This window comes from Dendrobium catenatum, unplaced genomic scaffold (assembly GCF_001605985.2).
Source record: "Dendrobium catenatum unplaced genomic scaffold, ASM160598v2 fragScaff_scaffold_1608, whole genome shotgun sequence".
NCBI lineage: Eukaryota > Viridiplantae > Streptophyta > Magnoliopsida > Asparagales > Orchidaceae > Dendrobium > Dendrobium catenatum.
This window is the reverse complement of record NW_021320070.1, coordinates 6,522,196-6,535,134: the sequence shown is the minus strand read 5'-3', so window position 1 is coordinate 6,535,134 and position 12,939 is coordinate 6,522,196. Positions and strand designations below refer to the sequence as shown.

The 12,939-nt window shown below is 34.7% G+C and overlaps 2 protein-coding genes across 6 annotated transcripts in view; both read left to right on the top strand.

Annotated features, from left to right (window-relative positions):
- The window catches only part of LOC110106389 (zinc finger CCHC domain-containing protein 8), a 47,764-nt gene extending 46,742 nt beyond the window's left edge, over positions 1 to 1,022 (top strand). For all 3 annotated transcript variants that reach the window (XM_020836280.2, XM_028700984.1, XM_020836279.2), the window contains one exon: positions 163 to 1,022. In XM_020836280.2, the coding sequence (XP_020691939.1) occupies positions 163 to 794 (632 nt within the window). In that variant the 3' untranslated portion in view covers positions 795 to 1,022. The remainder of the gene's footprint in view (positions 1 to 162) is intronic.
- A 9,097-nt stretch (positions 1,023 to 10,119) lies between these two features.
- LOC110106377 (protein decapping 5) overlaps positions 10,120 to 12,939 on the top strand; it is a 54,139-nt gene continuing 51,319 nt past the window's right edge. The window contains exon 1 of one of the 3 annotated variants that reach the window (XM_028700932.1): positions 10,120 to 10,424. In XM_028700932.1, coding sequence (XP_028556765.1) covers positions 10,397 to 10,424 — 28 coding nt within the window. In that variant the 5' untranslated portion in view covers positions 10,120 to 10,396. Of the gene's footprint in view, positions 10,425 to 11,441; positions 11,813 to 12,939 lie in introns of those variants that run through there. The other 2 variants (XM_020836260.2, XM_020836262.2) reach the window with 2 other exon arrangements.

The following is a 12,939-nucleotide window of genomic DNA, read 5'->3' as shown; positions in this document are numbered from 1 at the left end:
CTGCAGAAAGGATCTATTTTAATGCTCATTCAACGCTCTTTGTTGAACGACAATGATTATATTGGAGTAGCTTCATGTTTAAACAACTTAGCAATATTATAAGTGCAGTGTATCAACATATTTTTTTGAAATTAACTTGTTACGACTTCTACAACTCCACAGATGATGTTGAAGAAGATCAACCTTCTGGAATCATCATATTCGCTGATGAGGAAGGAGAGACCGAATGCGAGGAAGGTGAGCTTCCTGAAAGGTCTGAGGGGGCTGTTCCTCCGCCATCGAAGAAGATGACAGTGGAATTCCCAGGGATTAATGCACCCATTCCTGAGAATGCAGATAACTGGGTTTGGGGCACTACTCCACACAGCTCGCATAACCACGGCTCTCATTCGAACTCAAACCGTCCAACAGATTCGCACCGCGATCACATTGAATCCATCGATCGCCACCGGGATGATGGACCCCCTGGTTCAGCTCATGGGCTTGCTGCTTTCTCCAGGCCTGGCTACTCACCCAGGTACAGCTCTCAGGACCATTATTCTACTCCAAGTCCACATTTGGGAAGGTCTCTCTCTGACAGAAGCTGGCCGAGCCCACTCTACGAAAGCTCCCCAATTCACAGCCCTCACAGTCCCCACCCTTACTCCAGTCTGAACTGGCAGTCTCCTCCATATCACAACCTGGTAGCCAGCAATAACCAAAGGAGCTATGAAAATCCATATCGTTTGAACTCTGATGCTCGCGAAAGAGATCAGCACCGGCACGACCACCACCGGCATCATCATAGGAGGTGAGAGTGATCTGTTATTACTTATTCCTAATTCTAAGGTTGAAGATTGTTTATGTTGCTGTGTTCTTGAATCATTTTCGTTGATATGGATGTTCATAGTGCATTTGTTTAACCTTTGAACCATTCATGTTGTCTTGTATCTTGTAATGTAGGTACACTGATTGCTTTAGTTCAACTTGAACTTAATCTGATTTGTAAATTTAATGGCATACATTGTAATTTTTTTTTGTTAGTTTTTGGGTTTTTTTTCCCCCTATTGTGCGATATAGATTAGATCATTTTTAGAGAGCTATAAAGCTTATACAATATGTCCTTATCCATTATGCATATGTATCACCATTACTCCTAAGAATTTTTCAATGATAGTTTTTTTTTGTGCAAATGTGTTTGATGTAAACGTAATAAATTCATCATCTTTCGCTAGGAAAAGATATTTTTACCATAGGAAACATAGTATACCTATCACTTAAAGCATTTTGAAGATCTTGCATTAGACTTTTATTTATATTTTTACCATAGGAAAAGATATTTTTTTCCTGTGGACATTTTTATTGGAAAAAATAATTTTTTTGTTAGAAAGTTAATCTATAGGAATCACCGGTGAAAAAAAAAAAACATTGCAAAACAGTGCAGGCAGATTCATTAGTGGTCAAAATTGCAGATAAAGTTAAAAGTTTCTTATGGAATTTCCATAAAAAATTCTTGTAGAAAAGACCATTAGTAAGCCATTGGAATTTTTGGCGGTTTACCGGCGATCATTTCCAATGGAATTTTTGACTGCAAAACTGTCGAGTAGTCGCCAATTTTATCGCCAGTTTCTGTTGCTAGTGAATCCCTTTGTAATTTTTCATTATAATTTTTCAGTATGTTGCAAAGATTCTATTATTTTCATTATATCCTTTAAAACCTCCATAATCATTTATCCATTATCAAGAGCCCAATCTTCATTGTGCATTTACCGATTTGTGTGCGAAGAGTAGTTGGGGCTAATGTTAACGCTACATGCCATAAAAAAGAACATTCAATTTAAGATGAAAATATTAGGTAAAGAAGTATGGTACAATTGTTGCTCTTCACACACATGCTTCTGAAGCTTACCAGGAAAAAATCAGCAAGTTCAAATATGTTCAAGATAATGAGCCTTACATCAAAACAAACTTATACATTGAATGAAAATTTAAAGTCCACCATCAAGCCCAATTTTGACTCATTTGGAATATGATCAAAGATAAAATCTACCGTCAAATCTGAAGTCCAAGATGCTCATATAGGTTAAAAGAGATTATGACATTAATTTTTCTTATGAGAAATCTTTGTATTGTCATGAGCAAGCTATCACCTATATGAGAGGGTCCGCCGAAACATTCTTTTAAAAGGAAACACCATATATGATTACGCTTTATAGAAGAAAAAATAATAATATGCAACAAGATAGCGATATTTACTTTAAATATACATATTTCTTTTTGGATGTTTGTATTCAAAGATTCAAAAGTGCATATTACCAAGTGTTAAGTGTTGTTCGAAGAGAATCTTTGGGTATATTTCTTTAAGAAATGAAATAATGAGCATTTTTCTTAAATTTCTCAATATAGGGTGTATTAGTCACATTTTTATATATTAAGAATTTTGAATATTTTTTAATCTTTAATTTTAAAATTTTTGAAGAATTCTCAAAAAATATTTTGAAAATAAATATTTTTAATTTGCAAACTTCATCGAATTTGGACTTCTCACTTTGAGACAAAAGTTTTTTTTTAGAACTCTTGCATAATCTTGTGTGAGGCATCATTAGAGTTAACTTGTGTTGACTACTCCTATTTATCATATGTTGTTGATTATTTATTTGAGATGTGTAGGTAAGTAGGTTGAACCATCCATGTGAAGGTTGATCTATAGATTATAAAAAATATTTTATTCTTCATATGTATGAGCCACAAGAATCATATATCAATGATGACACACAAGTAAAAGTAAAATAATGCATAAAAAATGTAGAAAATTCTTCTATATATAGTACTTATAATTTCTTAAGAATTTTTTTTTTGAATATTATATAATATGTTTATAAAAGAACTAAATTGAGTTTTCAAAGATAGTGTGCATATTTTATTAAAAATAATGATGTGGAAGTTAATTTGATTAATGAGATTTATTTATGTTCATGAGCCTTCACAAAGTTAGTGGGTATCCACAAATCTTAATGTGCACTTTGCATAATCATTAGGGTTTGTTTTGAAATATAATTATTAATAGGCCTCTACGAAATTTTATAGATCTCCATAAATTTTTCTATGAGCCTCCATAAAGTTTATCGTGTACTCATAAACATTGTTGCGGACTAGAATATACGTGGCGATAGAGTTTTAATAGTTTGTCTTAGCGTTATACGGATATCCGGTTCACACACAGAGAACCCAAGATTTTTTATGTGGAAAATCCTTGAAAGGAGAAAAACCACGGGGCCTAGCCTAGTTGAAAAGATTTCACTAGAATTTGACTTGGTTACAATGGGCTGATTCGTCTCTAAGGACAATCAGATTACAAGTAGCAATTGTACAATAGAAGTCCGGGTGTTGAATAATGGTCTGGCAGGACTTCAGGCCTTAGATGATGATAAGGCAGAACTTCGGGCCTTAGATGAAGGTCTGACAAATGTGAGAATCTTCAATGATGACCTGACAAATATGAGAGCTTCAAGTGAAAGACTGGTAGAGCGTCAGGTGGTGATCCGGCGGAGCGACGGTGTTAGGCGATGATCCGGTGGAGCACAGGGTGTCAGGTGGTGGTCCGGCGGAGCACAGGGCGTCAGGTGGTGGTCCGACGGAGTGACGGCGTTAGGCGGTGGTCCGGTGGAGCACAGGACGTCAGGTGGTGATCCGGCTGAGTGACGGCGTTAGGCGGTGGTCCGGTGGAGCACAGGGCGTCAGGTGGTGGTCCGGCGGAGTGACGGCGTAAGGCGGTGGTCCGGTGAAACTCCGGCGGTGGTCGAGGAGGCTAAGAAGTAAGAGCGATCTCCGATCTCTCTCTTTTTTTCTTAAGCTCCGGGGGGTCCTCTTTCAAGAGAAGAGGGGGCTCTATTTATAGATTTTGGGAATGACATAGCCCTTAAATAGGTGGAGGATCAAGGGTTAGTTGAGAGTGGTTGAATGGACGGTTGATTTTGAATCCTAAGATCGTGCACCGTTCGTTGGAAATTTGAAGGTCTTAGAGATGTCGGAATTCGGCGATCTTGGGCTCGTTGGATTCGTCTCGTCGAGCCGTTCGATTTGAGTATAAGCTCGTAAAAATCGGAGACCGTTTGGTAACTCAAATTGCGGTTTGAACCTTCCAACAGCACTTTGAGCCCTTGATTTGGACTCATTTGGGCTCGGATTGGGTTAGTCTTGGTGTTGTCAGGTTCGTATTTCCGAGACGCTCAGTTTGACTGTAAGCTCATTGAAATCGGAGTTCGGGTGCTCCCAAAATTAATTTTTGAAGTTTCCAACTAGCTTTTGCCTCGAGATTCGTGCCCGATCAAGATAATTTTTGTATGATATATCAAACATAAATATAAAAATGCTTAATTACATGAATTTAACTTATTGTGATGATTATTAACTACCATAAATTAAGCCATTTGATAGAAATATTATATGAATTTATAATTCAAAATATTAACTTTTGAGAAACCTTATTTTAAATCTAGGTTATATATAAATGAATACATATGTTAAGGCTCCCCCCCCCAAAAAAAAAAAAAAAAAAAGAACTTTATGCAAAACCCTAAAGTAAGATTTGCCTCAACCCTAGCCATAAAAATCCTTCCACATAGCAAAATAACTCCTTTCATTCTTTTGAGAAGTGAAAGTTGAAGGAAATAAATAATGTCACAACACCCCGTGGCAGAGTTAGAAATTTTATTCAGGGAGGCCTAAATTAAAATATTTTTGTTTGTCGTGATATCGAGACTATTATAATACATTAAAATAGTTGCCTATGTTCCTTTGGTGGTTCTCATTTGAATTGTCTTGCCCGATTAAGACTACATTTCACTAACCGGAAGCACCGTCTATGCCATTGGAAATATATTTGGCAAACCTTTTCAAATGAATAACACGAAAGGTAGCACATACAAATTATAATGCACTTGTATCCTAGTTGAGATGAATGTATCAAAACAATATGCTAATAAATCTAGAATTGTATTGCTAGCGTTGTACTTTTTTACCATTTTACCTTCATGGAGTAGCGTTCCATATAACCCTTGAAATTCTATAAATAAAAGGTATAGAAGCACATTTTTAATCTTTTGGATCTTATCTCATTTTTGCAATACTTTGAGCATAATTTTCACTCTCATCTCTCTCTCTCTCTCTCTCTCTCTCTCTCACACACACACACACACCCCCACCAAGGGACACAAGTGCACTGATTGTAATCATGCACTTTAGATTAGACCTTTCTTAGTCTAATCATGCTCTTTTGATTGGACTATTTCCCTTATCTAATCATGCTCTTTCGATTCAATTATTTTTTTACATTTTATTATATTATTTTGATTAGGATATTTCCTTATTTGATCATGCTTTTTTGATGTGAATATTCTCTTTGTTTAGTCATCCTCTTAATCATACTATTTTGGTTATATTTATCTCATTTTAATCATGTTACTAATCAAGCTCTTTTGATTAGATTATTCTTAGCTAATCTTATTCTTTTGATTAGACAATTTCTTAGATTTTTCAAACTTTTTAACAAGCCTTTCCATTTTGAAATATTTAAAGGTGTTACAAATATTTGATTTAATTGGTTAGGTATACCACATTTACCTAAATATAAACCAAATACATTATCCAGTGCATTTCATAATATATCATATCTTTTAGTAGATCTTATTGTATGGGTAGATCATTTCTACTTGGGCATCTTTAACTTTGCATTCTTATGAGAAAGCTTAAATAGTGAACTTCGAAAAATCCTAAAAACTCAATTATGTCCACTCTGGTCGTATAACACGATCACAAATTGTACAATATAATTAGTACAAAATATCCTTGTTATTACTGTACGAATTGTAAAGTGTTGTATGATCAGTTCAAGCATTTGAGATGATCATCTAGTGATATGATCATTGTACAATACGATTAGTACAATCAAATTTGATTATCGTCATGTACGATTGGTGACGATAAAATATTGCCCCATGCAGGAATATGGTCGTATAATATAATCTTATTGGACCAATTAATCCAAATTTGATCCCTAATTATAGGATTAACTTAGGCAAGATTTAATTATATCATACAATATGATATTAATCATACAGTATGATTAGTAAATAATTTATGTTTCAAAATGTTGCCTAAATAATTATTGGCGGCTAAAATTCATGATTTCAACCGTCCTATATGATCAAGATCTACAATACGATTAGTTCAAGAAATTACTCTTATGGTTTTTCTCTCTATTTCATTCTCATGAGTGTGTGTGTGCATGGTACTCACCAGGCTAGCATACATCTTTACAAAACTTGACTCAAAAAATTAGAAAAGTATATAAATAAATATTACAGACTCTTTCAACATATCCTATTCTACTCAATCTTGAGCCCTGAATCTTCATTGACTAGTGTATGATGTACCTGAAATGTTAGTACACACAATAACAAATATACAGTATAAACACTAGGAGACATATAATATTAGAAGCAGACTTGTCATATTTATCATTTTTACCTTTGCTCCATTTTTGTTCATGCTTGTGCTTGCACATTAGGAGACTTTTAAATTTTTTTGTTGTTAATGCTATCTCCTCACTCTCATATGATCTCCCAAGCTATTTTTATCTATCTTTTTTCCTTTAGCACTATAGTCTTCTCATCACCTACATCCAAAAGTCTTTAACTAACACTTTGCTCGTAAGTAATGAGTGAGCTGATCGGATTATCAATAGAATAAGCATTTAAGTATTTTGATTCACATATAGTAGTGACTTTGACATCAAATTTATTAGTTAGAAAACATAGACTTCTGTTGACCTTCTATGAGTTTAAAAGTTCTATACCTAAAGCATACAATGATGTCACAACCCTTGTATATATAGTATACATGTCTAAGATGTTTTCATAAGCTTTCTTGTGAAAAAGTTCGTAATCATGCAATAATATAGTTAACCTAGTTATTTGACTTTACTAGTACCTTCATATATAATGCATAATCTATCACAAATTTTCTTGCAGTGATGCATGTAGAAACAATCATCTAATCTTTAGACTTAAGTGCACATAAAAAGTAATTTAAGCATTTAGCATTCAGTTATGCAAAAATTTATTCTTCTCTACTCCATTCAATGAAAGTAATATATATTTTGACTCCTTTAATAATATATGACGGTACAGAATAACTAGTTTGAATCATATTTCACATTCAAAAATCAATTAATTGCAAGAAAGTAGACATATGTATTTTTTAGAAATCAAACGATATGTTGTCAAACAAAGGTGGATGAGTAATAGAGTAACGTTCTGCGGTGTTCGTATTTTTGAAATGTGTCATGAATCATTTCCCTCTAATTTTTTTAAAAGACTATTTTGGATTACTAATCTTATACCAATTGAAAGTTTGATAAGAATGTTAAGCCTAAGTGAACTTGTACCTAGACATACTAATGTAGAAGCAATTCTATCTCTTAATGCAAAATTTAATAAACTTTTCAAGAGTTACAATAGTGGTGATGATAATTAAATCAACACAGTGGACTGCTAACAACAAATTTTCATCAAGCAATTATCATAGAAATAAATTTGTCATGAAATCTTATCAAATAAAAAAGTTCATATAAGTAAAACATAGAAAATAAGAAATCAGAACAAACACAATAGAGGTTTATGGTGGTTTGATCAAACCATGACCTACGTTCACTCCCCGGATTACTCCTCTCAGAGTATTGCACTACACTATAGTGTCTATCCTTTTGCCTCTACAGCTAGGCAGAGAAGTCCTTACAAAATCTATTCCACCAACCCAGTGTAATAGAGAACCTAAAATCTTTTTCACCCTCCGGGTGAGGCAGAGAATATTGCAATCACTTTCACATTCATTAGTATGACGGAGTAGCCGGGTCCTTTGTCACAAAGAGATCTTCTTCCCCAAACTTCTCTCAAGATAAATCTTGACTCATGGAGGAACTTAAGTGCAAGTTTGTCGAAGCAACCGTATGAACCCCTCTCACACTCTCTTGAAACCCACAAGTATCTTCTCCCTCTCTCAAACTCCACCATTTCTCTCCCTATCTCAAGGCTCTCTCTTCAAGCTTTCAGATAGAACAACTCAATGAATGACAAAAAAGACTTTTATAAAGTCTTATGAGAAAGCTTAAGTAAAGGACTTAAAAAATCCTAAAAACTTAATTATGCAGACTCTGGTCGTGCAGTACAATGACTGATTGTATGATATGATTACGCTACAGGAAAATTACCTATTATTGGCAGAGTTTTTCAGCAAAAATTGATCATTTTTTAGTGGATTGGGTATGTACCGGTGGCTTTCCGGTGGTAAAATTTATGTTGGTAAAACCCGCGTAGGAAAAATATTTCAGACGGTGTTTTGCGGCGGTAATTATTTCAGGTGGAATAAGGCCACCAAAAAATAAAAAAAATAATTTAAAGATTAGGCTCCTCGCCCCGGCTAGTCTGATTGTGTGATGCTCGCGTGCACATGCTTGCTAGCCCATAATGGCCGGCCAGCCGATTCGCCCGACCCTACCCCTTTGCATGTATTTACTAGTCCGTATGCCCGACTGCCTGCATAGGCCCGCCAGCCTGACCGATTACTCCCACTGCCCACCAGAACCAGCCTACAAGCCCGACCGTGCAAGTTGCCTACGCACCTACCTGCCTGACCGCGCTGCCTGTGATTCAAACTCAGGACATGAGTGTGTGGAGTACAAAGACTCAACCACTTTGCTTTGTAGCAAAATATGTCATCAAACATACTTTTTATATTTTAATAATACAATTACGAAAATTAAATTAAAAAATAAAATAAAATAAAATGGTAAAATGAATAAATAATTAATATAAACTATTAAAAAAGTTATTAAATTAAAAAATAAGTAATTTTTATTTTAACAACATATTATTTAAAATATTAAATTAATAATTAATTATAATAAAAATTAATTAAAATGAAATATTAAAGTTAATAATTAAATAAAAATAATTAAATTAATAATTAATTAGGAATGTATGATTTTAATTTATTAAATTAGGAATGTATGATTTTGCAGAAATTATTACAAACCAGGGAACAGATCTGTTAGAAAGCCGCCGTAAATTCTTTTTAAAAATTAGGTCGCCAAAAAATCGTAGGAAAATAAGCCGCCGGAAAAATCCGCCAGTAATGGACGATTTTCATGTAGTGTTAGTTCAAAATATCCATGTTAATACTGTATGAATTGTAAAGTGCTGTACGATTAGTTCAGGTATTTGAGCTGATAATCAAGGACGATATGATCATCGTCTAGTATGATTAGTCAAATCAAATTTGATTATCGTCATGTACGATTGGTGACGATAAAATATCACCCCATGCAGTAATATGGTCATACAGTTTCTATGTTGAGAGATAGGGTTGGTTCTATGAATCTCTATGATTAAAAAGCTAAATTGGATTTGCATCCTTGATTAGGGAATTGGGATTGTTTTCGAGTGGACATCTGTGATTTGTTCAATCATATTGTATGATCTTACTGGACCAATTAATCTAAATTTGATCCCTAATTACAAGATTAATTTAGGCAATATTTAATTATCTAGTACAATACGATATCAATTGTACAGTATGATTAGTACATAATTTGTATTTCAAAATATTGCATAAATAATAATTGGTGGCTAAAATTCATGATTTCAACCGATCGTCTAGTACGATTAGTCAAATAGCATTAATAACACAATTAGCTGATTTACTAATTTTCTGAGTACCTAATCATACAACACGTTACCTATCGCACAATATAATTAGTTTAAAAAATTAATCTTCTGATTTTTCTCTCTATCTCATTCACATGAGTGTGTGTACACGATCACCAGGCTAGCACATACTTTTACGGGACTTGACTCAATAAATTTAAAAATACATAAATAAATTTTATAGACTCTTTCAACATACCCTTTAATATTCAATTTTGAGCCTTGAATTTTTATTGACTAGTGCATGATGTACCTGAAATGTTAGTACACATAATAATAAATATGCATTATAAATTCTATGAGACATGAGGATAGAATCAGTAATATTTGTTATCATCAAAGTCATACTCAAAATCCTGAGTTGCAATAAGGAAAATAATGAAAGTGCAGTAAGGAAGAGGTAGGCAGAGGGATGCTAGGGTTTTCATGTGTGCGGGAGGCCTTGGGAGATTGGACGTGAGTGACAGAGAGGGAGAGGGACTCGGCTGTGGTGTTTTTACGAGAGAGATCGATTTAACAGAGGGAAGCAGAATCGGGATTCGATACAAGCAATGGGTAGATCGGCTGATAGCTCTCAGTTTGGATATGGTTCAGACAGGAGCTTATGGAGTTTGGCGAGATAGAACAGCTAAGGGGATTCTCGTGAAGTGCGGATGGTAACCTTTTCACATAAAAGATCTGGTTTGTCCTGCTTTGAAATGTAGATTATGCTATTCAGATGATGATTTTTAAATCATAGCCTATTTAATGTTTATCCATTTAATCTAGTACACAAGATACTTCATTTGTCTAGAGTTTCTCTAAGATGTATATGAGAGTATAATTAATTTTAGGGGATACTTTTTCTATACGCGACTAATTTGATTTATTAGTCGCGTATAGAAAAAGTATCCCCTAAAATTCTATCCACCACTGTTTGTCTTGGTGGTGAAGAGCCGGCTGGGCAAAGCCCAGGTCCCTGGTTCGAATCCCTTGGCAAGCAGTGAAAGCCTTAAGTGTTGGCCCGTGTAAATTGGTGTGGGTTGCATGCTAGGTTGACCGGGGTTTACACTGGCCTAAGGACAATGCTTCCTCGTCACAAAAAAAAAAAATCAAATTCTCTCTCATTTTTTTTTTTTTTGAAAATTTAAAATTGATGATATAGCTTTTGTCGGCATTTTATACTAGACTAGTTGGTCCCAACTCAATAGACTTATTTTTTAATTTTTTGTGAAGTCTCCAACATGAGAAAAACACTTATACCATCATCATTTTATTCTCAAGTGTTGTTATCACAAGATTTATTAATATAATTAATATTTATAATATTTAATGGTAATATATAGTTGATTTGTTAAAATTATTTTAGAAAGATAAATATTGCTATTTGCAAATGCATAAAATTTTTAAAGAATTAGCACTACTAGCGACATAGATAAAAAGAGAGAAAATATAATATCATTGTTTAATTTAAGTATTAGTGTATTACATCTATTTTTTTTATTACTAACATCTTAAATTATCAATATTTTAGAAATAGTTTATTAAAAATAAGAAAACATTTATTGAATTTTTTTTAATTTTCAAAAGAAAAATAAATTATATTTGAATAAAAAAATGAATTTAAATGGACATAATTTATCCATTTGCTTTTAATAAAAATATAAAATAGAAAAAAAAAATCGAACTTCTTCAAAGAAACCGTTTTTGTGCCAAAAATCTCGACGAAGAGGAGTGTGCGTTAAATTTGCCCGCGGCTCACATGCCGCAGGAAGTGCATCTCTCGCTTCCCCCGCCGAGCCTTCTCGGCACTATTGGCGGCACAAGCTCTTCCTTCTCTTTCCTTCCTCTCCGTTCTCTTTTCCATTCCTTCTCCGGCGAAGAAATCAGCTGCAGCAATGGCGGCGGAGGCATCTACATCGGAACCTTCAGAAGACTCCGTAATCGGGAGCCTGGTAAGCCTGATATCCAAGGATGGGATCAGGTACGAGGGCATCATCTACTACTTAAATCCCGAGGGACCTAGCATTGGCCTTCGAAATGGTTCGCTCCATGATCTCTACCAGTATATTGGGCTCCCCTCTTTCCCGGTAGACTGTTGCTGTATATATTGGTTTGTGCAGTGTTATACTTTTGTGGGGATGGATGAATTCGTAAATGTCTTTATACCTCCTTTTTTGCCTAAGACTTTAGTTATATATATTTATCGTTTCCATCTACAATGAAGTTTTTGGTGAACATTTGATGTTTGTGGATGTGTACAATGCATCTTGTCACTGGGCACACGCTAATCATGTTAACTCTTCATTCTTTTAGAGCTATAAAATATATCAGAAAAGAGATGAGCCCTAGCGAATGTTTTTTGCAGTTATTTACATGATGCATTTGAATTTGCAATGATTGCTTTTGTTTCTTTGGTAATGTAGTCGACGCATACATACTATTGTATCTTATTCCAATATATTGTTTTCTTAAGGAAGCAATGAATGCGATTGCTATGTGTTTATTTCAAAATAATTATAACTTTTGAGGCTATGTTTTATGATTCTGGACAAATAGAAAGAAGTTATTTTGGGATACAGAGAACCTGAGACTGCTTAGATATGAGGCAGCTTGGGCCTCATTTCAAAAGATCGGGTTGTTTTCTTGGGGCAGCAATGACGTCAATGGTTAAAAGGAAAGAAACTAGGCAACGGGCGAAATCAAGGCCAGTTATGTGCAAGAATGCCTTCTTTCAAAGAATCTTAATGTAGTTAGTTAAGGTGATCCCTTTCACTAGCATTAGCAATGATGATAAAAGAGATGGTCAAAGGATCCTGTATGGAGGACTAAGCAATCTGGTTCATGGAGAGTGAGTTTGATGAGATTGGTGCTGACAAGTAGAACCAGGTGTTAGTAGCAACTAAGCACGTGCCAATGAACGTGAGATGTGCAACATGGGCGACTAGAATTAGGTGTCAGCGTTAAATATGAAGAATTTTATGTTAGAGGCGTACATCTTGGGCGAGGATATCCGGTAGTTATATAGCAATGTTGAGTTGTGAGCGACTTTGCGGCTGGCTTTGAAGGAGGCTGTGGGAGAAGAATTAATAGTTAAGCTAAGATTGGGGAAGAACCTAGATTGTGGGGTAGCATGTAAATGGCACTTGAGAGTAAAAGATGATCAGGGTGTTTGAGGGAGGAGCCTTTAGGGTTTATATAAGAGCAGCATGAGGGG